This window comes from Amaranthus tricolor, chromosome 9 (assembly GCF_026212465.1).
Source record: "Amaranthus tricolor cultivar Red isolate AtriRed21 chromosome 9, ASM2621246v1, whole genome shotgun sequence".
NCBI lineage: Eukaryota > Viridiplantae > Streptophyta > Magnoliopsida > Caryophyllales > Amaranthaceae > Amaranthus > Amaranthus tricolor.
The window spans coordinates 29475964-29502532 of record NC_080055.1 but is presented as its reverse complement, the minus strand read 5'-3'; the positions used below and the strand labels follow the sequence as shown (position 1 = coordinate 29502532).

Here is a 26569-nt window from a genome sequence, read left to right as displayed (position 1 = left end):
CCTAAGCTTTACCACGCTTTTCCTAATTAATCAATAGAAATCAAATGTCATATATTAGTTTAATGACTGAATCAAAAGAAATAAATTCAAATCAAAAACTACAATATAATATGAAATACTTACAACTCCAATGGGAGTTGTTCTCTTGGCAACAAAAGCCTCCCATTCCCTCTTCGATATGTGACCCCATATTTCGTAGGGCATCTTCGAAGGTGCTTGCTCTCCACCTTTGTTTCCCGTTTTGACCTTTTTGGTCGTACGGGCACGCTTTTTCGTGATCCAGCCAGTTACTAGCTTGGATTTGAAATCTCTGAATCTTTCAGCAACAGTTGAAAGAAACACATTCTTCTTCTCCTCATCGCTCTCGATGTAAAAAAGATTCTATGAAAAAAATTATATTTATTAGTGTCAATTAAATTAATTTTAAAATGAAACTAAATGAATAAAAATAGTAAATTTGCTTACCACAGTATCATTCCATAGAGAGTTCTTCAAACTCTCTGGAACCTTGTTCCATGCGTGCAATATGGAAATCTTGCGGATACATAGGCCCACTTGTTTTCCATATTGCTTACGCCATTTTCCGCAGGGTTGACCCAATGCATTGTATTCCAAATGCATGGGTTATGCATGGGTTCTGTGACTTTGACGTTTTTCGTAGGACCTCACCCTTTTCTTTTCTTACTGTTAGTGGGAGCATCCATTATTAGTGGGGCGTCTTCAGTCTCAAAATTATTGTCAAGTGGTGGAGCGTATTCAGCCATACGCTCGTATCTCACAATTTGGTCTTCTTCAGTGTCGTAACTATGATGCTCATTATCCGAGGTCTCAATCTCGGGGACAATTTTGTCTCTGAATAGATGCATTGTATATCAGTACTTGAAAGAGTATGAATAGTAATATATTAGAACACATAAGTAATATTAAAAATATGACTATGATTTACAATTCTAATACGTTCAACACAATAGTATACATCAAATAGTGTTGTGTGCAAAGTTTCATGCAAAACAAACCAAGTTTGAGCTACTTTATGCGTGAAAGTGCCAAAAAAACTTTAAAAAGCTTAAAATTCATACCTTGTGAATCACTTAATTCAAATGTATTCCTTTCTTGTGATCTACACGCATATAACCAACATCTACATCATCTACATCATTTTGATCCAATGATTTTGGATTGATAAAGGGAGGGGAGTCTTCAAAAGCTTCATATTCTTCCTCATCCTCAACATCACCTATACCAAGGATGCTTCTTTTTCCCGGTACAACAATAGATCATTTTTATAAGACGGGTCTACAATGTAGAATACTTGCTTGGCTTGTGTGGCTAGTATGAATGGCTCCTCACTATCACGCAAACGAGCTAAGTCTACAAGAGTGAATCCACAAGGGTCGTCATTTTTTATGCATCATTGATTATTATCTACCCACTTACATTTGAAAAGACCAATAGTGAAAGTAGAGTAGTCAAGCTCCCATATTTCATGTACCCGCTCGTAGTATACCAATTTAGCATCAATCGGCGCTTGATCCTTCGCACTCGAGTAAAATGTAGATGACGCCAAAATAGAAACCCCACCATTCTGTAGATAAGATGACTTCTTGTCTTGACCCTCAGTCCAAAATGTGAAGCCATTGACATCGTAACCCTCATATGTGTTCACATCATCACGAGGATCAAAAGCTAACCACTTAACACTTTCGGATACACCCTTGAGTTCTTCGCATATTACTCGATTATGAAACCAATTAATAAACGTCTTGTTATGCAACTGCATCAATGCCCTATCCCCTTTAGAAGGATGCTTTGCGCGCAATATATCAAAATGCTCACTCAAAAAAGGATGAACTTCAGAAATATGATGCAACACATACAAGTGTGCTTGTAGAAGGCTGTCTCGAGGAGGTGTGACCGATTTGGAGCCAACTGTTCCTTTTCCCTCAAGCCTTCCTTCATGTCTAGAGGTGGGAAGTCCAACAGGCTTTGCCATGGCCAAATACTCGGCTATAAAGTTACCAATCTCATCGCTCACAGTGTCTTGAATCATACTCCCCTCGGGTTGTGCTGGATTCCTCACCTTGTTTTGTAAAACATTCATGTCTCTTTCAAAAGGATAACACCACCTTAAAAACTGGACCCAAAAGCTTGATCTCACGAACGAGATGGACAATAAGATGAACCACTATGTCAAAGAAAAAAGGTGGAAAATACATCTCAAACTTGCATAAAGTTACAATCACGTCGACTTGAAGAGCATCAAGTTTAAAGGAATCAAGAACTTTACTACAAATTGTGTTGAAGAACGAACATACCTCGGTAATAGCATATCTCACATGTTTTGGCAGTATTCCACGGATTGCAATTGGTAAGAATACTTGCATCATTACATGGCAATCGTGAGATTTTATGCTTCCCAACTTCAGCTCACCAATTAGGCTCACAAATCTCTTCATGTTGGATGAGTACCCAGACGGAACCTTAATGCCATACAAAGACTCACAAAATGTCCGCTTCTCTTCTTTGAACAATGTGTAGCAAGCTGAAGGCAAATAAACTTTGTCATTACTCATCTCCTTCTTACCGCCCTTTCCCTTGTTATTGCCACCAACTTCATCAGCTGGAGCAAACTGGAGGAAAATCATTAACGCTGCATAAAAGCATTGTACGCAAGGTGAACTCCTCATTAGCATATGCATCAAACACTGAAACCCTTTCATCCCACATCTTTCTCAAATCCTCAACAAGAGGTGCAAGATATACATCTATGTCATTGCCAGGTTGTTTAGGACCCAAGATAAGAAGCGAACGCATAATGTACTTACGCCTCATACACAACTAAGGTGGCAAATTATATATCACTAAAAGTTCCGGCCGAGTACTATGTTGAGAACTAAGATTGTCGAATGGGTTCATTCCATCCGCACACAGTCCAAGCCTTAAATTACGAACCTCATCCCCAAAAGTCTTATGCAACCTATCAATACTCTTCCACTCTAGAGAATCAGATGGATGTGTGAGCAAGTGACCTTTCTTCACCCTATCTGCATGCCACCTCAAATTTAACGCATCTTTCTTTATAGAAAACAAGCGCTTGAATCTAGGTATTATTGGAAGATACCACAATACCTTAGCCGGGGGCCCTTTAGCATCCCGAGCCCCTTTACGATTGTAGCGCGATAACCCACACCTAGGACACTCTTCTAAGTTCTCGTTTTCATTCCGATACAACACACAATCATTTGGACACGCATGAATCTTCTGGTACTCTAAGCCGAAAAGACACATGAGCTTTTTGGCATAATATGTCGACTTTGGAAGTTCATTTCCCTCATGAAGCATCTCACCTAACGCTTCTAATAACATTGTAAAACTAGCGTCACTCCAATTGAACTTTGACTTAATGTTCAAAATTGTCAACACTACTGTTAGTTTGGTGAACTTTTTACATCCAGGGTACAAAGGCTTTTGAGAAGCCTCTGTCAACAAGTCAAAAACACGAGGACGTTTTCCTAACTTATCCTCGACTCCCTCCATCATCTCATCAACACGATCCATTTCCTCATCGACATTCTCTTCATCTGTCTCATACCCATCAACATGATCTACTACATCCTCATTGACATCAGCCACATTATTGAAGTCCTCAACAACACTTTTTTCTTTGTAAACTCCCTTCTCACCATGCCAAACCCAAACATGATATTGAGGCCTAAACCCATGTCGAAGTATGTGCTCCCTAAGGATGTCAACACAATCTACCTTTGATACATTGCCACAAGTGACACATGGGCATAAAAACCTACTCCCCCCGTCCTAACTTGATGTTCAACCGCAATACTACAAAATCCTAATAAACCATCAATAAATTCCGACGATTCAATGCTTCCATACATCCAAGAACGATCTTTTGTCATCTTAATTAGTGTGATTAATTAATTCAAAACAAAATTAATACACAACTTTTAAACATTTATACTTATTTATAACAAACATATTTAACCCTAAAAATATATACTAAATCTATTTAACCCTAAATATACATACTGCATATTCTAATTCTATACTTCATACTTCAATATTAAGCACTACGTTGTAAATAAAATCATATTCTAATTCTAATAGTTAAAGACATAACTATAACAACAAACCACATTTTTAACAAATTACACAAATATTTAATAAACTAATAACATAAACTTGAATAATGTAAAATTCACAAATAAATTGATATCTTTAGCACTAAATTACTAAATTACATGTTAAATAATAAAGATATGAACTTGCAAATTAGTAAAATAAATATAATTACCTTGTTTTCGTGGGTTATGTTATCTACAACGAAAGACAGAGAAACAAAATTAGTATACAGCCAGTTGCCCTAATTTTCGAGTGTTTTCATGAATATCTTGCAAAACTTAAATGCTTAACAAATTAAAAAGATAAAAAAATACCTTAATGTCGTGGGTTTTGAAGATGAACAAGACCAAATTTCGTGGGTTTATGAACTAAGAAGATGAAGAATAGGTTTGAAGAAACAATTACGTACAGTGTTTTTCGAGTGTTTTCAATGGGTTTATGAATCAGTTTGCGAAGAAAGCAGCAGATGATGAAGAATTTATGGTTTTTAGAAGAAGATGAAGATGCAGAATGAAACGTTGAATGGCGAAAATGGTGGCTTTGAGAGATACAACAGCTTACGTATAGTAAAGTATTTGTGAAATGAAATGTTAGCGGGTTTTAATTTTGTGAAATGAGTATATTTGCTGCGGGCATATCACAAAACCGCAACAATTGAGTGAAGCAACTGAGTATTTGCTGCGGGCTGTTGAACAACCGTAGCAATTGAAAGAGCTATTTGCTGCGGGCCATTGTATAACTGCAGCAATTAAGTGTCCACCTTAGTATTTGCTGCGGTCTCATGTAAAACCGCAGCAATTAATTGATTTTTTTTTCTAAATTCTTTTTGCTATTTAATGCTGCGTCTAAGAAAAATCGCATCAAATGACAAGCAGCAAATAAGGTTTTTTCCACTAGTGATAAGACTAATGCATAAATTATTATTGGGTTCTAATCTTAAGACTAGAATGATGTATAATTATAGTTGTATGTAAAGAGTAGCTGAAAGGTAAAAAATAATTGCTGGATTGTATTGGCAGAAATTGGAGTTGCTTCATGCTAATTGTAGAACTTCTGTTGGAATTATGTTTGTTAAAAAGGCTCATTATAGAAGTACTTCTTTAAGTTCAATCTGCGTTGTTCAACATCTTACATTTGGGATCAAAACATGTAGACTTGGAAAATCTCTTGGTGCCACGACGACCGCACTTTTGCCCTCAAATATACATGAACACGGGCCGGGTCGGTGTAGGACGATCTGTATCTAGGCACGACACAACAATGCCAAGAGGCCACATTCATCATTTTGTAAGATTGACCCAACACGGCACACTCGCAAGTTTGCCAATCGGCTTGACCTTCCAAACACACCAGTTTGTAACCAATTTTTTAGAGGAAACAAACGTATAATAACGTGTTGTGATCTCTGAAACGATATGTCATGACCCGTAACTATATATAGCACGACCCATGAAACATGAGTTTGTTCCAACATAACACGAATTCTATATCTAACTTTGATTTGTCTGATTTTCTATGAATCTTAACCTTTATTTAATAAATTATCTCTAGCACATTTTGCGCTTAAAAAAAAGAACAAAGCCTTTGTTCTTGAAGTCTTTAGTAGCAAGATGATAGTTTCTTTGTTTAAACTCACATAAAAGTGACATTAACAAAATGTGTAGTCTACAAATTTAGTCTCACAAGTCATAACCTCACGGTTATTAGCTTATATCAAATCCCATTAGAGGCGTTTTTGAGTAGGGTTTTTCCAGATCTTCCCCAACCCTCTAGTTCATATAGTCGAGTCGAGTGAACCTTTTGTTCTGTTTGGGCACTTCTCCTCGAAAACAATATTCCATTATTTATGCCATTTGGGCTATGCCCTTCAATGATAAAAAAAGGATAGAACAAAAACTTTTATCTGGCTACAATCAAATGAAAAAATTGGCATTGCTACAGAAAAAATGTACTAAACAAGCAACATGCTTCCGTTTCTATTGAAACAAACCCAAAAAACCAAAAAAAACAAAAATCGATTCAAACTCCCCCATTGAGAAAGTAAAGAATTAAAATTATTCTAGATATGTGGAGAAATAAAGTCTCGTGGGATATAATAAGCATGGAACAAAAAAATACATCATTCTCATAATACATGGGCCAGGTGAAATCTGAACAGTTTGCAATCAGGACGGTGTATGCAAACAATACGAACAAAAAGGAGATTTGGATAAATGTATTAAGGTATAATCAAGCAGCTGCAACAGGCTCGGCTTCTTTGGGTGGCTGCTCTGCGGCTGAAGCTTCATTTTCAGCCTTCTGAGGACCGTTAGCATTAGCTTCTTTGATGGGACCAGCAGGGGTTTTTGCTGCTTCTTTTCCCATTTTGGCGTCTTTACCTTCCTTTCCGTCTTCTCCATCTTTGGCAGGCTCGGGCTTTGGTGGAATCATGTGGGGTGGGGGAGTATGCTTCAACTTCACTAGTACCTGTCGCATCCTTGACATATCGGTGGGTTTCCCGGGCTTCGGACCATGGACAACAGTGATTGAGGGCTTCTTCTCGTCTTCCTTCTTTCCTCTTCTCTTCTCAATTGCGGGAACCTCATGAGGAATGAGTTCCGCAATCGCTTTCCAGTATTGTTTATCCGCTTCTTTATGGAACTTCTCTTGATTAGCCAAATATATCTGCTCAAAGCCAAGCACATTGAACAAACAGTATATTAAGAGAAGAAAGGGTGCAAGTGGCTATAAAGCAGGAGTGTAACAGTAAATATATATAAAAGATACCTTCTCCTTGTCTCTATTATTATTTTTGTTGGTCTCGGTGTTGAGTTTTCTTTTCTCAAAAAATGCACGCTTGTACTCCTCGGCTTCTTCAATGATTTGCATTCTCATTTCCTTTTCATTCTTCTCTTTTTCCTCCAGCCTAATGGCATTTTGACTGCACCACAAACACCATCCAAATTTGAACTTACACGAACGTTTCCAGGAAAAAAAAAAAACAAAACTATACACTAGATATGTGTGGCAACAAATAATGTTCTTTACAGAAGTGAAATCATAAGATTTGAGAGAATGCTATATGACCAGACATATGTTAAAGCACATATTCACAGTAGCCTGACTATTATTAGCATGTCTTCTTTTTAATTAAGATCACAGGGATGATGGTTTGCTTAGTTTACTACTCCAAACGGAGATAGAATTGTATAGTGCAGATATGATAGGCAGCCTCCTCCAGAGTGTTGTATATTATCAGCTTGGTAACACGTACACTTCTCGGAGATGTCATGACTGGTGTCCAATATACCCATCAACAGGTTCTAGACCCAATTGATTTTTTAACGAGATTGCCCTTTCTCTTTTCTGACTGTGTAATGTATCTACATCTGTATTCATCCATCTCCATACAACAAATGTAGCAGTAGCAGAGGCAGATAATATTATACTTCGAGTCATTGACTTCTACCCCTCACCCCTTTTATTTAGATGCAGGATATTCCACCACTTTCACATAGTACCTTGAGGTGGCAGAATCTTTCTCACAATTTCCACCTTTTTAATGTGTGAACGTTTCCCTCCAGGATCTACATAAATTAAAGAGATTGTTTTCACCAATCATGATAGCTTATACAGCTAATACTTAAGAGGCCTAAGGGATGGGAGTTAGCGGAGGACACCACGCCTAGATTTTGCTGGTTTCTGCAGCAATTGCTGCTCCGAAGGTGGTGGAAGATAGAGTTGATATGCAATTATCAAAGCACTTCAGGAAAAACTATTCATTTAAGTCTAATTTTTATAGGCCTCTTATTAAGCTATGATATCTAACAGCGCCAAGGCAAGAATATCTAATGGCTTTGTTACCCATTTTGCCTCTAGTATCCGTGTTGGATCTTCTAAACTCGGACATGGGTACCGACATTTGGAGACTTCAATTTGGAAATTAATATTGTATTCCAAAGTTTATCCGAGACTGACAATCAGACAGTATCCATGTCAGGTATGAGCTCCTGGGTAACAGAGTATTGGCCCTTCCTGCACATCTAAGAATTCCACTAGACCACTACCTTATTAACACAAATGCAACAGAGAAACCACCATTATGTTCAAATCCTGTTGTTGACAATCTTCAAGAAGGCAAAGATATTTACAATCTTAAGCTAAACCGCTAAAGATTCATATATGATACTAACTAGTTTGATTTCATAAAGGAATCCTTAATTGATTCTTTAAACTTGATTACATCTATGCATCTTATATAACGGAACAATAACATAATATCTCCTTATACAAATCAAAATTAAAGTTGAACAAATCAATATCAAGACACATGAATAGTGATTAACAAATCAATTATCATAATTCAAAACAAAACAATCGATTAACACAAGAAGTAACACTAACAAAATCTAAAACAAAAGACATCAAAATCAACAAGCATCTGATCCAACTAAAATCAAAACTTGACTTACCGCCGCCATTCACGAAGAGCGAAACCTTCTTCATGCATCTGATCCGGAGGAGGAAGAATAGGACCATCAGATGAGAAAACTCTGTCGTCATCCTCACCATAAACATTTCCATTACCATTTGAAACCGCAATCGGATCACTGAACGGGGATTCCGAAAAGCTAGGGTTTCCACCGAACTGCATATGCGAATCACCAACTACTTCAGATTCAACATTAACCTCAGTGCCAAAAGAAGAAGGATCGAAGCGTTGTGAAGGTAAACGAGGATCGTAGCCGATGTAACCATCATCAAATGGACGATCGGAAGCTCGAAGCTCTTCGCCATCGTTGCTGAAATTGTCAAATGAAGAAGACATTTTCGATGATTCTCTCCCAAACTTAGCGATCAGAAGTTCGTAATTGAGCTTGATGGGATTGAAAATGGCGGATTTTCTCTCTGTGATCTGAGAATTCAGAATTGAAATGAGAATAATTTTGTAGTGATACTTCAAAGTTGGTGACTTTTTATATGACAAGCGGATTTTCTCCTATTGCTATAAAAGGGTAAAAAAAAAAACCGTGCAAAAGTATAAATCTTTGTTTTACTTGCACCAAGTTGATCTTATGATAATAAAAAAAAATTAATATTGTTAGAGTAAATATGGGGCATTAAAATAAATAAATTAATGTTAACATATGAAAAACATTATTTTTATTTTATAATAGGTGAGAAGGTTTTAGTATTATAGTCCATATCATTTGATATTAAAGAGATACATGTAAAACATATCAATAATTATCAGAAAATAATACAAGTAATAGAAAACAAAAAAGTGAATTAAAAAAAATAGAGGCCAAAATAATAACTACAAAAGACATTCATCTTGACTTCCAAAGCATTTGCTACATTTTTCTGTTGAGGTCATCTAGTTATGCATATGATTTTCCTATATTTTTCTATTTATTAAAGTATGATCCAAATAAACTTATATCCTTACTCGTTCAAATATTGAACAAACAATAAAAAATAACTAATAAAAATGCAGCAAACTCAAAATAAAAAATTTTAAAAAAAATAAATAAAATAATAAGTCGGACAACAATAAATACATTTACTTTGCCAACTGCCCAAAAGAAAAGGAGGCAATATCTTGATTCTTACACATTGAATATATGATAACGCTCATTCTTGCAAAATATGCAAAAAAAAAAAAAATGATTCAACTACAATTTATCTTAGCCTCCTAATCTTGAGGATGAAAAACTAACTATACTAGCTAAGTAGCTACATAATATAATGCTGTTATCATAACATACAACATGCTACATCAGAAAGAAATTGATCAATGTTACCGACTTCTAACATCATTCGGCCAGGTCAATTTCGACAGTGTCACGTATATATGGTAAGCCGCAAAAATGATCTTCTGGTCCAGCGAGCTAGAACCATTTAACTCGGAATTGCCAAGAGAAATGCTTTGGTCAGACCAATCTTCTACAACAATAAGCCTTCGACTGTACATCAGATGTTACGATATAAGTCCAAGTATTTACGCTCCAACTTTCAATTGTTTAATCAGGATATCAATGACCCTCTCCAAGTGACATTGCACCGAGTTGGGTGATGGGGGAACAACATTGGCAATTTCTCCAAGCGACCGGTGAAAAGTAGGAAATACATGATTCTTAGCATACAATCAAAAAATTTGAACTCGGGCGATTATTTGAGGTTGTCTTCAAAATTAGGTGTCTTAGAAAAGACCGATAGGGGGATCGGGCTCTGAGGAGAATGAATGAGGGCCTTGATAATGCTGCAACCAGTAGACAGGAGTGGCATAGCAGTACACCAACTACACCATACGATCACAATAGAAGATAATTTAATGACCATGGTTTCAAGGCACGGGTGATGCATTCCTTGAAAACCTAGGAGATGGCATATGCTCTAAAGTCCGCGGATACTCAGGCTTCAAGCGTTTATTAGCCATTCCTTGTAACGACCTGTATTTCATTTGATCAAACAGTGTGGGTCTGTGGGAACTTCTAGGATATAACAAAGTGCAAAAACTTATATCCAAGTATAAGGCACAGCTCATGAGGTAACTGTTATAAGTTAAAACCCTTCCGAAGATTTTGCAATTAAATTCGATAATCTAAGTGGCTCAACTAATATCTTTCTCAAATAACTAACTTATACAGCAGTTGAAGTACTAACCGTGGAGAACTTGGGTGTTTAGTAAATTGACCCAGCATGGATTTAAGGCTTGCAAGAGCCATATCAGCGGCCTGACAAAATAAAGAAAAGATCAAGAGATTCCTCCATAATGACTAACGAATACTATTTAAATCTCAGATTCTCCACACAAATTAATACTCGTATGCTTCCTTGTAGCTACCGTGGATGTGTTTGTTTCTTGTTGATATGCAGGGGATTGAGAATAAGCAAAAGAGAAAATGTTCATACCTGCAGCTTTGCCTCATCCCATGTCAATCCAGTGCCCTTACCCAAAACTTGCCCATTTACTTCCACCTAAGTAACAATTTAGACAACATATATGATCAATAAACGACCCTGTTAGCTTTTGCCAATCAGTTCTACTTCTATTTTAAGGTGACTATCGAGATCGTATTAACTGGGCTTGGCCCCCAATACAAGCAAGATTCCAGATCCAAAATTATTTCCATATTGTCCCACCCCCTCAAAATCCAAGATATGACGTAATTCCTATATGAGAGGTCTCACACATGATCTCCATCTCCCTTTTACAATCTAATCGGGGCATTTCAGAAAACCCAACTACAATAGAAAAAAAACTTCTAGTGGATATTTTTTAAAAGTATACACCTAAATTGCTTCCTAATGTGGGGAGGAAAAAAAATCAGTTAAAAAGTATCCAAACATTCAAATCAGTACCTTTGCATGTATTTCATCTCTGTCAACCGTATTAGTTGAAGTTGGAGACTGAACTTTGAATTCGACACTGATGCCCTCTTTAAAGCACTAGAAAAAAAACAATGATTAATCATAAAGGCTATAGGATAAAGCATAAAGAAGAAAAAAGTAAATAATTGAGACCAACCAATTCTTTAAGAGCGGAAACTGAACCTATGGAGTTCTTAGAACCATCTACACGAGATTCATCCAGCTTAGAGAGCTCAGATGAAGGTGCTACAGTCTCTTCTTTTCTTGAAGAATGATCATGAGAATTTGTGTCACTTGGACTCTGACCTCTACTTGTATCACTTTGTGGTGTGCTAGTATCAGACTTTATGTGAGTCAAATATCTATCTGCAAAAACATAAATTCAAAAATGAATAAATCACCAAAAAAGATGAACCATAGGCCATAGAACATAAATAAAAACATCATTCAGACGCAAGGACAAGAAAAACTAAAATAAAATAGATAGTTATTTTTTTTTGAAATGTGAAATGTGACCTATAAAGGTATAGAATAGGCATATCGTTCATGTTCAATGGAGCTCAATATAGCAAAATCAAACCCGTCTGAGGTAATCCAACCAGACCTGAACCATACCTAAAACTAAAGATATCTGACATGACCTGAACCAATATAAAAAGGAATACTACAGATAGAATTTGTGTAAGGTATGCAAATAGAATTGACTAGAAACTAAAAATATACTAATTGACCTGAAGTAACATAAAAAAATTACTACAGATTGAATTTTCATAGTAAGAAAATTGATATTAGACCTAAATAATACAACACAACCAACAATGGATTTAATCACTTAAATATTACTGAAATCAAACCTGACTCAAGGCTCTTATTTGCCACCTCTAACTAAATCAAAGATGAGACATTAAACATTGTATAACCAGTAATAAATTAAGCAATGGTGGTGTTTTAAACCAAGTTTCTAAAAAAATTGAGTAAGGAACTGCTATCTTATGCCATCTTATCTTGCTTATTTTGACCTCACAATTCTTAGTATGATTTCTGACTCTCTTCTATCAGGCATCACTATTCATTAATGACCATTTCTTACATAAATTAAGTACTCCAAACCAAGTTTGAAATAGGATCAATAAAGAAGATTATAAAGCATAACAAAATTCCTGTCACAGTCGGTGAGCACGACCAGCACAATGGCCCATAAGGTCCCATTGCAGCATCCTGCATGCATCTTGTAATATGACCATTTTAACACGCATTCACAAATGGCAAAGTTCATATTATAGAAGTATATACTCCTCTATTCCAATAATTTTGCTACATTTTCTTTTTGTGCTTTTCTAAGAGCACGACGGAAGAAGCACAAAAAGTAATGGATGAGATTAGGAGAGATGAATATTCAAGACAGTGAATGAAATTCATTAGGACCACTGTCAAATTGACTGTGAGAACAAATCTAGCAAAATAATTAGGCCATAGGGAGCACAAAATGAGGTTGGACACGTAGCAGTGTACACTTTAATCCATCATCTTATGCATAGTACAATTGATTAACGCCTCATTCTCTTAACCTATAAATGTTCAAGGAAAAAATGTAGGTAACTAAGGAAATTTGGATAGTGTCAAGGTCTAGAAAGGTCTAATAAATTCAACTTTCAGGTGAGGACTTTTCAAACGAAAAGAAAAAGGAACAACCCACAAGGATTAATGACTCGAGGGTTGGGAGTAAAAATTGTGGGGCAACAAAATATGTCAAAGTAACAACTAACGAATCATACAGCATAAGGAATGATGATTAGGACATCCTCTCACCAATCCATTATAGTTGTAGATATTAAAACCTCACAAGTTTTCAAGATTCCATGGAGCAGCAGACAAGTAATTATTATACAAAATCCAAAGGAAAAACATGCAATGCCAACGGAGTAGTGCAGAAAAAGATAAGAACTTTATAGGCAATCATACCAGCCAAATTCATCAAAGCAGCCTCTGCGGCACGACGCTGGGCTTCCCTTCTACTTACACCAATTCCTTCACCAACTTTTTCTCCAGAAAAATAAGCCTAGAGAAATAAAGTTAACAATGAATAAGATGATACTTTTAAAAAAAAGCGAACAATCAGTCCAAGTCAAAAGTAAAAAACACTCGTTTCAAAAAAACTATCAGCTCCACGCTGATCTAACCAAGCTTAACTAATGTCCAGAAGACAACTATATGAAAATCGAAAATCACCGTAATAAATGAACACATGTTTTCTTCAGCTGTGATTTCAGGCACCTTTCTGAATCAGTTGTGACCGGAAAACTTTAACAAGAAAAAAACATTAAGGTCACATAAAACTATATATGCCCCAGAAGACTCGCAAAAGAGCTACTATTACCATGTCATACAGAATCTGTATAGTATCTTAAATATGCGCAACAGTGCCAATCTAGAAAGCTAGAACATATGATGCTCGGATAATGGAAGAAATTCCCTAGAAACTAGGTTTTCTTTCATGCGCTTACAAAGAGAATCAGAAAAATGTAACATTTTTGAATTGATTAAGAGGATAAGCCACTAGGTCCACTACGATGGGAAAGCAAAATTCATTTATGCAGTAAGATGGATAGACAACCTCCATAGAAAACTTCAACTCCAGGGTAGCAGACAATCCTGGCTTAAATTCAACCTACAAAAGCACATACATAATTAAATCATGTGGCTTGTAGAAAAATGAGATCGAAAGAAAAATCAACACCATAAATCTCTTTAGAGAAACTCGGCAACTACCTTTGTTCCACATTTCATTGCAATGTCATGTAAAGCACCTGAAGGACTCTCTGCCAATGAACTGTTTCGTTCAGGCTCAACTTCAAAATCCTTGTTGCTCGAAGAATATCGGCTCAAAGTAATTTCATCCCCTTCAAAAAGGAAAACAATGCCAAAAACTTAATCCAAAACGGGCAACGGAAATGATGATAAAATTACACTTTCTGCCCATTGTCACCAAGACTATCACAAATGGTTCCACAGCATCTCAAAAAAAATAGCATTACCACTAAGCAAACATATCCTCACATCACATTTGTAAAGTGTTATTTCTCAGCAATGATATTTGAAACCACCAGGCTGTACGCCCAAAACACTTCAGGGGTGTTCTTTACAACAACTAATTCGTTGGGGAGAATAGTCCCTTCATCAACGATACCATTGGTGTTTAGGCGAAAATGATACCACTCAAACATGAGTACTCTATTTTGTGATCTAATTATGTAAAGCATGCATACAGACAATTGAAGTGGAAATTGCAGTTTGGCTGTATGAAAGTATGTTCACAATAACCAAAAAGGTAAAATAATACTCTATTGTCAAGCAAAAGAGCGAAAAGAAGTATCATGTGTGATTACTAAAAACCCATGAGCACATTGACAAAAAATTAAATACAGCATAAAAATGATGACAGCAAGATGCAAGATATAATCAAAAAATATTCAATATGGATCTCGCAACAGGCAAGCATTGACCTCAAGCATCAGCCGTGTTCAAAGCACAAATTAACACGTAGTGGAATCCTTTTAAAGGATGCTTTGACAAGCTAACAAAACAGCACACTGAATAATTAAAACACAGGCATTGACACTTGTATATACAAGTTATGAACCAACAATAGTGATAAAGTATGGCGACCAAACTTTTTATATGAAAAGAAAGGATAGACCATCGATCAAGCCATGAGATAAAGAATTCCGATAACAGCGGTAAGGGATTATCACGGACAAAGCCCAAAATTTTAACAACCAAAATAATCCCAACATTTTAAGAAGTATTATCAAAAAAGGTCACTGTAAAAAAGACTGAAGTATGACATTTAAACAAGCACCCTACTCAGTGCTCAATTCAAAACATCCAAAGCCTATAATTATGACACCTAAGCTTAAAGCAAGCAGAGCAATTATAAACTGGCCAATGGCTTCGAAGTGATATCTTGGCATTGGGCATCTACAACAAGGTGGCATAAATATGCGTGAGCTCTATCAGAATACAGAAATGACAGATCAAATATTCCCTTTTTATAATCCAACCTAGAAATAGAAGACAAAACAAAGAAAGTCAAAGTGCATGGTAGGAAAACTTGGCTGGAAGCCTGGAACATATGAACATTTATTTATATATAAGATACCTCATACCTTCAAGCGACCAAAGTCCAAAGGAACCAAAACCCTTAAAATTGCTCAAATTATACAATGATCTTAGTAACAGAACAAAGTGAAGCCAGTATAAGGGTGTCTAAATAAATTTTTTTAGAAAAACAATACTGGAATCCTGGCATTTTGTTGTGGTTTTTATTATTTCTACACAGAACCTGACCGAGTATGATTAGAATTTTAAAGGGCAATTAAGAGAATCCAAAAGGTAGCTTTTAGGAGAGAAGACAAGATGATTAGTCACCCAAATAGAACTTTCAGAAAATACTTAATATTTACAATGTCTAAACTCAAAGAGGAGATTCACTATTGGTAATGCACCACATAATAACAAAAAGAAAGCCATCACATCACTGCTCAAACTATTTCAAATTGTCACAAAACAAATACCAATCACATATATCAATGCACTCATCTCAAATACAAATACAAACTTTGTGACTTAAGTTCCTTGTTACCTCGAAATGACTGATGACTAGGCAGTGAATAACTTTGCCGCAATCTGTCCTCTCTACGAGAAGCCTGCAGATGAAGATTCTTAGCATGAAACAAAACTTTCCAGTACCAACGTCGAAGCAAAAAAAAATTATTAGTTACCACTATGTTATAAAAATAACATATGTATGTTGTTATAAGTAAGAAGGCTATGTTATTAAAATAACATATGTATGTTGTTATAAGTAAGAAGGCAGATGTATGAAATACAACAAAACTTACCTCCCTTGGTGGTCTTTGTTTTTCATTAAAAGTACGATCAGACCAAACTGAGCTTTCCACTTTTCGAGGAAATGAAGGCGGAGGAAGACGCTGCCTCTCAACAAGTAAATCAGAAGCTATAGGAAACTCTTTAGCTGCTACTCGAGACGGAGGACCAGGGCTCATGTGGTCCTCAACTGGAAACCAGCTCCCACGTGATTGTACCCGAGAAACTGGACCTGGGACAGGACCATGAATGGGACTAGGAATGGGGACAGAAACTGGGCCTGGACCAGAACCGGGGGCTGGAACAGGAACAGACACAGGAACTGGACCAGGGACCGGGACAGAACCTGGACCTGCAATGGGCGTTTGAACTGTGGGTCTTACTGGGAATGGGGGTTCACTCGGCATGTTTTCTCTCATATCTTGTCCATGCTGCAAAATGAGGAGTCGCCTCCTTGTATCAGGATCTAGCTCAGATTCAGGTACTTCACCTTCTTCACGGGCGGGGGAATTGTGCAGGCCTATATCCTGAGAACCAATGTTACCCAATGATCTAGCTAAGGGGCCTGCTTGCGAGAATAAATTAGAAGGGAAAGGTGAGATTGGCGCTTGAGGTACAGGCTGTGGAATTGTCATGGAAGTAGTAACAGTGTATGGAAGAGGTGATGCAAGCCTAGGATCAAAGTTAACAGTAGCTGTTGCTGAAGAAAGAGAAGAATCTGGAGAAGAGGACAAAGCTGCTTCCTGAAAAAGAGGAAAGCCAATATCATTTTTGTTACCATAAGAGCGTCTACAGTTAGGAAATCAAAAAACAGACAAAGCCAATAGGAATTATCTTCATAAAAACGAAAAACAGTGATGATTAAGGTCTAAATATTTTTGGAAACAGATTTTCACCCACAAAGAGAAAAGGATTAAGGGAAAGTGCAATTCCCACAGTTCTCCCCCAAAAGGCATAAAGATTACCTTAAGCCTTCTTTCGACCTCCGCATCTGCCATCCCGTCAAAACAAATTGATTCTTTGTTTCCATTAGAACCAGAGACATCATCCTGCAGACTAGATATTAAGAACTTGCAAGCGAAGAATACCAGCTGACAAACTGATCTCAATGTTGCCCGGGTACAAAAGCAGAGCAACAAACAACTGAGAACAATTCCAGATCTTCACAAAGGCCAGACAAATCAGTAAGAATGAAAACAAAGAAAAAAAGAGCATAATACCTCTGATACCAAATAATTGCTCACGTCAGGTGGAGAAGGAATATCTTTGGGATCGTCTTCAAATGAAACCTCAGACATCCGTTGCAAAAGGCCCTCGTCAAAATCTCTGGAAAACCCCACATGTCAGTTCCAGCAAAAAAAAAAAAAGCATGGCATAATACGCAACTACTCAAGAACAAAAGGTTTATTTAAGACCAGACCATGGTCAAAATTAAGGAAACTGTTTAAAAAACCATAAAATAAACAAGTTTTTGAAAATCAAGATTAGTATGGCATATGAGAATATAAAAGTTTATGTATGGTCCTTGCAAGATCAATACAATGAAAACTTACTTTTATGCAAATGAAAATTACTTACTTGAAAAAACCACCTCGAACATTACATGCTACATTTCTAGCCACACACAGAATAGGGATAGCATTGTTGGCCTAAAAAAGGAGATAAAAATAGTCAAGATGGAAGGTAATTAGTAGGAAGGACTATCAGCCATTAATGCCTCTAGTAAATACTTTGGTACATACCTCGGCTTGGGGAGCATAATAAGGAGCAAATGCGGGAACAACATGCACCCGAGGCTGATCTTTCTCATCCCACACGTTAAGGCGATCATCAATAACCAAAGCCATTTTGGGATGACAAATCCCACCATGGAAAACATTGAAAAGCGACTTCTTTGATCCTATCAAACACAAGAAATATTTTAAATGAACATCACATTCCAAACAAAAAACAAACTAGCCTAAGTGTGCAACCTCTTGTCATCAAAGGCAAAAGAGTAGAAGCAAGAGATTTTCAAATGCAGACTATATATTTCAACTCTTACCAGACTTCACACAAACAATGCGATCCAATAGCTCTCTCCCGCTGATCAAATTTGCATCTGGATCGAGAAGTCTCCACATTTCTAAAGCATAGTCTCTTTCAGCCATTGTACAAACATAAACTTCAAAGCGCTTCCGGCCTCTGGCAGTTAAATAGCTGCGTAGATCATCCCATGCAGGTCTTAGCCTTACAAGTACACTTGTGTCACGAATCTGAAGGCATACAACGGTTAAGCATATAAAGTTAATTACATAAAAACCAATTGGCTTTATAAAAACCAGCAAGTGCCATTTTCAATATGCTTGCAAGCAAAGAGGGCACATCTAATTGTCTATACTTGATTACAAGATGATATACAGCAAAAGATAAAAACAGAGGAAAACCAAGTGATACTAGCAGTCATAACTGCATAGACTATCTGACTGAGGATATACCTGGGGATTAATTCGAGTAAGGACAATATTCTTTTCCTGTAATCGAATAAGGGGGCGGACAACAGTTTGGTGATTGTCAGAAAGAGCTGGAATAACTTCTCCTTGAATTTTATGGATTTTCCCATTGTCTACCACTTGATCAGTATCAGCATATTGCTTGAGTATAGCTTTATCTTCCTGGTAGCGTTTCACTTCTGCCATCATACCAGCAATCCGTTGTGGGTCAGTTTCCACGCTTATTTTCCTCAGCAAGGCTTCAATTCTATCCTCAAAAGATCGCAGTGTGTTTGCAACAATTAGCGTTTCATCAAGATCAAACACAATACCCAGACATCTGAGGTTTAGCAAGCCAAGACAAGACTCATACAACCCTGGCATGACACAGAAACCCCAGAAAAAAGGGGTTACACTGCCTGTTCTTCTTGAACGCATTGCCACCAAATGAATCTCCTGCTCACCAAGTGGCACCACAGCAGTCTGCAAGCATTCATATAGTTTCATCACTGCAATCAAAACAATCAAAATTTACAAGTACAAGGTCCCCAGTCGATGACTTCAACACCCCAAACAAACCAAGCCACTGAAACATACAGACAAGACCCCAACTAAAATGAGCTCAAATCAAGTTTATTATTTCATTTTCTGGGATAGATTATCAAACAATGAAAACAGACCTTCAATTCCAACAACACTACACAACAAAACTCTGGTTTATTCAAAGGTCCAACATTTTTTTTTATCTCGAACTATGAAATGTTTCTTGAACAAACTATGTGTCCTATACCTTGTCATGATATGTGTCCTATGAAATGTTAGTCTTCACGTATTCATTCAAAGTCAAATCAAATTGGTACTTAGATTCCGTTAATTGTCAATAGCCACATTCCAATTTTACTTTCTTAGCTCAGTTTCATCAAATTTAATAAATTGCCCTAAATGAAAAATAATAATTCACTTCCATTTCTGTTTGAGCTGCTATTATCTTTTCGTTCTTCTAAATTATGTCAATATATCCGAGATGAAAGATTGATCCATTTAGGGTTTTACCTTGTTATCTCTGAGACAAGTGGCGTGCACAGCAAAAAGCTGAGATTCTTGCTGTTGTTGAAAATAAAGCATCTTGTTGTTTGAAGACTCCATCATTTTGAAGTAAAGTCCACCATTTCCATTACTGGTAATCGTATGAAGTACAGAAAGTGGTGTACATCGCTCACTTGCTTCTGAATAATAAGTTATCCTCATCCCCTTCATCAATCCTATTTCTGTATTGTTCTTATTGTTTTCAAAATATATATCTACTTCCCCCAGTAAGTTTTCCCCATGATATACTACTGTTTTCATTATTGTTCCCTTTTTTAAGAAAATCGAAATCAGGTTTAAGAAATCAACAATATCGTTCAGAAAATCTCGATCTGATAGGGTTTAGATTTATAATTTCATATTTCTTCGTCTTCCGTTAGACTAATCGACAGATCGATCTAATTAGAATCAAAATCTCACCAATGAAAACAAAAAAAACAAAAAAAATCGAACAACCAAATTAGGGTTTAGATTTCGGATTCGGATTCTTCGTCGTCTTCGTCGTCTTCCGTCAGATTCACAAATTCAACGATAGATCTAATTAGAACCAAAATCTCACCCAAAAAAGTTCAAGAAAAACAAATTAGGTTTTGTGAGTGATAATCGAAGCCAAATTTTAAGCAGATCTGTGAGAGGACGTACTTGGTCGTCAATGAAACCCAGAAAAGGATATCAAATTCAATTGATTTAGTCCGTCATATACGTGAAAATATTTTAATTAGGGTTTTTACGATTTCATTTTTGCTCTATGTAAATTGATGGATGACGATGATGATGATGGAATCTTCCTGAGAGAAAACAAAAAAAGAATTAGTGAGAGAGAGGGAGGGGTAGGAGAGAAGAGAGAAATAGAAACCCTAATTGTTCGATCGAAATCGACGGATTAGGGAAAATAGGTCAAATTCGGAAAACTCCGAAAGTCTGTGGTATTGGCCAGTGGGTGTTAGATTTTTGACATAGAAATTATAATATTTTCCTTTTTAAAACGGGACTATACTTCTTTATTTATCCAAGTAATAATAAAATGGGTTACTCAAAAAAAAAAAATTAATAATAATGTGATGGTTTTAATAATAAAGAATGGAGTAATCTAGGAGGGAGATTAGAGAGCACGAGTGGAGTGATTTCTTTGTTTTGTATTTGACCCTTCGGCAAGTCTTATATGAGACGGTTTCATATGAAAATGTCTTACCGTGTGATGGTCTTAATAAAGAATAGCTAGTCTCTTGAGAGACCGTCTCTTTGAGTTACGAATCTCAAATTCAGCTCATTAAAAATTAATATCTACTTACTGAATTCTTAATGCCTGCTTATATTTTCCGTAATGCTTACCTACTGTATCCTTAATGCCTACTTTCAATATCGAATCTTTTCCCAAAATATTGTAACTTAGGAAAATAATTCCCACTTTGCGTCAAAGGGAAAAATAATTCCCTATCTATCGTCCACGTCAGACAGATTTTTCGAAAAAAAAATATTCAAAGTAAACCGCCATCTAGGATGGCGATTTGGTAATTTTATTGAGATAAGGGTTTGCTTTATCCTATAATTTAAAAAATGCTGAAAATGTAGGGCATAGGTTTCAAATTTCAATCCCACAACCTCACAGCTTAGCAACTTAAGTGCTAACCACTAAAGCAACGGAACTTCTATGAAAAAATAATACCTACGCACTAATTTAACTTTGTATTTAGAAATGAGGTAAATCTCAAAATTATTACATGAAGCAAAAAGAATTATACTAAAGTTAACAGACATCTGAGATGGCGATTTGGTGTTTTCATCATTTGTATCAAATCGTGTTAATACCAACCGCAATTTTGGCATAAAACTGTTTTATGAACCAACTAAAACCGCCAGGTGGCGGTTTTGTAAATATTGTAATTTTTTTTTAAAGTACTGTTTTAAATAAAACGCTAAGTAAGGTAGCGTTTTATATTAGATGTTACACAAAAACCGCTGTTTTAAGTGGTGGTTCTAGCAAAAAAAGGCAAAAAAAAAAAAATCTCTCGGCCAGTCCTAAGTGGCCGGTAGATAAGGAATTATTTTTCCCTTTGACGTAAAATGGGAATTATTTTCCTAAATTACAATATTTTGGGAAAATATTCTTCAATATCTTAAAAGTCTATTTATATCATTTATAATGTCCACTTACAATATTTTTTGTCTAATTAAGGTCCAATTGACCCAATTAAAAATGGTCTCTCAAAGAAATCGTCTCTGACAGAAATTTGTAAATAAAGAATTATCGTTGACCAATACTTATTTTTTTGGCTAATTATGTCCCAATTAACCCAATTTAATTAATAAATAGCTTGAGTTCTGAATGATGGATTAGGGTCTGTTTGGAAATGATTATTGAGTATAATCCAATTGTTTAACTTAAAATTTAAGAAGATATTTGGTAAATAGTATTTGATGGTTGTTGATTATTTATTATAGAAATGTAGGCCAAAAATCAAAGAAAAATAATAGGTTTATAATTTTAACTTAAAAGTCCCTTATTTAACACTTTTTTTAATTATTTGACAAATATCCTCTAAGAAACTTGAATACCTATATGGAGATCACAAATTCTCCTTTGAAGTGTCTCTTAGAGAATTCACTCAAATGAGCCAGCCCAATAAAAGGGTTAAATTAAATACACAAAAAGAGAAATTAGAATAAAAAATGTACCTTCATTTACCATTTTATTTTGACACTCATTCAACTTTCATTGTTCACTATTTTCCTAAGATTTCCGCCACATAAATGCATTTTCTAGTTGAATTTTGTCATCTTTTTCAAGCCTATACACATGTCATCTTTATATTTTTGAATTCGTAATTTATTAGTTTTTTTTACCTATTTTGAATTATTAGGGTTTAATTTTATCATTTTACTATAGAACTTTGAACTATTAGGGTTTATTTATGATTCAATTTTTGTTTGCTTGCTCATTTTAATGCTAATACTTCCTTTTTGAGAAACATTATTTACATGATTTAATAGAGATTTAGACTCTCATGCTTCATAATAATTTGTTCAAATGCGGAGTTACTCTTATAAAATAGTTTTTTAAGTTTGCAAAGTAGTTGTTTTGTAACATAAAGTAAAGTTTTTGATACATAAAGTAGGAGTTTAGGATATGTCAGTAGGTTTAAATTACTCTCACAAAGTAGGTTTAAGGTATGTCAACACTAGTAGAAAAAACATCATTTGCTGCGTTTTTTGGTCATAATATGCTGCGGTTTTGACCCCAAGCATGAGTGATAGAAGTAGATGGCCTATTTTAAATGCTGCGTGTAAAACCGCAGCAGAAAAGTGCACTATATGCTGCGGTTTTGGGGAAGCAGTATATAGTGTATTTTTGATTTTTTTTAAAAAAACTATATGCTGCAGTTCTCCAAAAACGCAGCTTATAGTCTTTTTAAAAAAAAATCAAAAATACACTATATGCTGCGGTTTTGGGAGAACCGCAGCATATAGCATATATATATTTTTTTTGTTTTTTTTGTTTTATAAATAATCCAATGATTAATGTACAATGTAATGATCCAGTGATAATCACCAATTATCACCAATAATAACCAACTAATATATATATATATACACTCTTGATCGTATATATAATACATATATAATTTAGTTATATATATATATATATATATATATATATATATATATATATATATATATATATATATATATATATATATATATATATATATATATATATATATATATATATATATATATGTACGATCAAATAAGAAGGATCTTAAATTGAGAAGGGTGAGAAAGATTTTTGTTTGATTTTGTTTGGTTACTGTATATACAAAAAAGGATACTATGTTATAAATTAAGAACATTTTAAAAATTATTTCATAGTTACCTTTCTGTGTAACATAGTTGCTTTTACAATTATGATTTTTTTGGCTTAATCGTGACCATAGTTTTTTTTAGTGAAATCAAGGGTGTAGAGTCGTTCTTACCCTTCTCATTTTCAACCTCTTCTCAATGGATCCTTCCCCTATGTGTGTGTGTGTGTCTATATATATATATATATATATATATATATATATATATATATATATATATATATATATATATATATATATATATATATATATACCTAAATCTAAACTAATTACATTAATTACCAAGAACATAAATTAGCAAGATACGCGGCAATCTTGTCTTTCAATTCGCGCATTTCCCCATCTCTAAAAGCGCGTGTTTCCCTTTGAGTGTCGAATAAAACCTATAATATAATATTATATGAAATACTTAAAAAAGTTTAAATTAAATGATACATAAACATTAGATTTTACCAATAGTAAATATATAATATTATAATTTAAGAACATAATAAATATTTATGGCATCAATATTTTCAACTCCAACGTTCTTCACGGATTGTAAAATATCGTCCATGTATTTGAGAGTGTAGTAGCCGCAATCAACGGTATTATCTTGTCGAAATTAAAGCACTAAGAGAAAATAGATGTTAGTGCCAAAAACGCTTAAAAACCCTTAAAATCGCAACTTAGCACGTAATTTCAAGCATATGACTATGATTTTCAATTCTAACCACTTCAACACAATAATATATACCAAATAGTGTTGTGTGCCAAGTTTCGTGCAAAACAAACCAAGTTTGAGCTACTTTATGCGCGAAAGTGCCAATAAAGCTTAAAAACCTTAAAATCACAACTTAGCACATAATTTCAAGCATATGACTATGATTTTCAATTCTAACCACTTCAACACAATAATATATACCAAATAGTATTGTGTGCCAAGTTTCGTGCAAAATAAACCAAGTTTGAGCTACTTTATGCGCGAAAGTGCCAAAAACACTTAAAAAGCCTTAAAATCGCAACTTACCAAGTAATTTTAAGCATATGACTAAGATTTGCAATTCTAAATATTTCAACACAATAATATATATTAAATAATTTTGTGTGCCAAGTTTCATGCAAAACAAACCAAGTTTGAGCTCCTTTATGCGTGAAAGTGCCAAAAAAGCTTAAAAAACCTTAAAATTCATACTTCATGTACCCGCCCGTAGTATACCAATTTAGCATCAACCGGTGATTGATCCTTGGCACTCGCGTAAAATGTAGATGACGTCAAAATAGAAACCCCACTATTCTGTAGATAAGATGACATCTTATCTTGACCCTCAGTCCAAAATGTGAAGCCATTGACATCGTAACCGTCATATATGTTGACATCATCACGAGGACCAAAAGCTAACCATTTAACAATTTCAGATACACCCTTGAGTTCTTCACATATTACTCGATTATGAAACCAATTAATAAACGTCTTGTTATGCAATTGCATCAATCCCCTATCCCTTTAGAAGGATATTTTGAGCGCAATATATCTAAATGCTCATTCAAAAAAGGATGGACTTTAGGAATATGGTGCAACACATACAAGTGTGCTTGTAGAAGACTGTCTCGAGGAGGTGTGATCGATTTGGACCCAATTATTCCTTTTCCCTCAAGCCTTCCTTCATGTCTAGAGGTGGGAAGTCTAATAGGCTTTGCCATGGCCAAATACTCGACTATAAAGTTACCAATCTCATCGCTCATAGTCCCTTGAATCATACTCCCCTGAGGTTGTGCTGGATTCCTCACCTTGTTTTGTAAAACACCCATGTGTCTTTCAAAAGGATAACACCACCTTAAAAACTGGGACCCAAAAGCTTGATCTCACGAACGAGATGGACAATAAGATGAACCATTATGTCAAAGAAAGAAGGTGGAAAATACATCTCAAACTTGCATAAAGTTACAATCACGTCGACTTGAAGAGCATCAAGTTTAAAGGGATCAAGAACTTTACTACAAATTGTGTTGAAGAACGAACATAGCTCGGTAATAGCATATCTCACATGTTTTGGCAGTATTCTACATATTGCAATTGGTAAGAACACTTGCATCATTACATGGCAATCGTGAGATTTCATACTTCCCAACTTCAACTCACCATTTAGGGTCACAAATCTCTTCATGTTGGATGAGCACCCAGACGGAACCTTAATGTCATACAAAGACTCACAAAATGCCCGCTTCTTTGCTTTGGATAATGTGTAGCAAGCTGGAGGCAAATAAACTTTGTCATTACTCATCTTCTTCTTACCGCCCTTTCCCTTGTTACTGCCACCAACTTCATCAGCTCTATTTCTTTTCTTACTCACCTTAACTTATGCCCACAACTCCGGACGAATACCCTTACATTCAAACCAATCTTGCACGGCCTTAACATCCTTTGACTTACCCGGAATGTTCATGAGAGTCCCAAGTATGGCATCGCATATATTTTTCTCTATATGCATAACGTCAAGACAATGCCTAACCTGTAGATCTCTCCAATATGGAAGCTTCCAAAAGATTGATTCTTTTTTTCATAATCGGTCTTCACCCCCTTGCAACTGCCCTGTTTTACCAAATACAGTCTCAACTCCCTTAACCTGTTCATAAACCTCATAACCGGTCAACAGTCGAAGAGCTACACAATCCTCAACCTCCCTGTTGAACCTCTTCTTCTTCTTACGATATTAGTGATCTCGTGGGAGGAACTTTCGATGATGCATGAATACGTGTTTGCACTTAGGAATCCACGTGGATTCCATGTCA

General features: G+C 35.5%; 2 protein-coding genes across 2 annotated transcripts; both read right to left on the bottom strand.

Annotated features, from left to right (window-relative positions):
- Positions 1-6204: 6204 nt before the first annotated feature.
- LOC130823571 (clathrin light chain 2-like) lies at positions 6205-9144 on the bottom strand. The gene is made up of 3 exons (XM_057688222.1): positions 8592-9144; positions 6907-7060; positions 6205-6804 (listed from the first exon to the last, which is right to left on the bottom strand). The coding sequence occupies exons 1-3, from the start codon at positions 8945-8947 to the stop codon at positions 6370-6372; spliced, it is 945 nt and encodes a 314-aa protein (XP_057544205.1). The 5' UTR covers positions 8948-9144; the 3' UTR covers positions 6205-6369.
- Positions 9145-9655: 511 nt separating this feature from the next.
- LOC130823570 (RNA polymerase II C-terminal domain phosphatase-like 1) lies at positions 9656-20921 on the bottom strand. Its single transcript, XM_057688221.1, has 17 exons — positions 19905-20921; positions 18858-19334; positions 18425-18635; positions 18123-18280; positions 17959-18029; positions 17601-17706; positions 17346-17429; positions 16395-17123; positions 16136-16199; positions 14263-14393; positions 14108-14161; positions 13456-13552; positions 11651-11859; positions 11485-11571; positions 11035-11100; positions 10786-10856; positions 9656-10571 (listed from the first exon to the last, which is right to left on the bottom strand). Exons 1-17 carry the CDS (start codon positions 20196-20198, stop codon positions 10466-10468), a joined length of 3015 nt encoding a protein of 1004 aa, XP_057544204.1. The 5' UTR covers positions 20199-20921; the 3' UTR covers positions 9656-10465.
- Between the last annotated feature and the right edge of the window lie 5648 nt (positions 20922-26569).

Coding starts and splice junctions, on each gene's coding strand:
- LOC130823571 (XM_057688222.1), bottom strand. CDS start 8,947: ATGTCTTCTTCATTTGACAATTTCAGCAACGATGGCGAAGAGCTTCGA. Junction 7,061..8,591: donor GCTCTTCGTGAATGGCGGCG/GTAAGTCAAGTT, acceptor TTTGTGGTGCAG/TCAAAATGCCATTAGGCTGG. Junction 6,805..6,906: donor ATAATAGAGACAAGGAGAAG/GTATCTTTTATA, acceptor GGCTTTGAGCAG/ATATATTTGGCTAATCAAGA.
- LOC130823570 (XM_057688221.1), bottom strand. CDS start 20,198: ATGAAAACAGTAGTATATCATGGGGAAAACTTACTGGGGGAAGTAGAT. Junction 17,124..17,345: donor AGGTCGAAAGAAGGCTTAAG/GTAATCTTTATG, acceptor CCTCTTTTTCAG/GAAGCAGCTTTGTCCTCTTC. Junction 10,857..11,034: donor GGGATGAGGCAAAGCTGCAG/GTATGAACATTT, acceptor TTATTTTGTCAG/GCCGCTGATATGGCTCTTGC.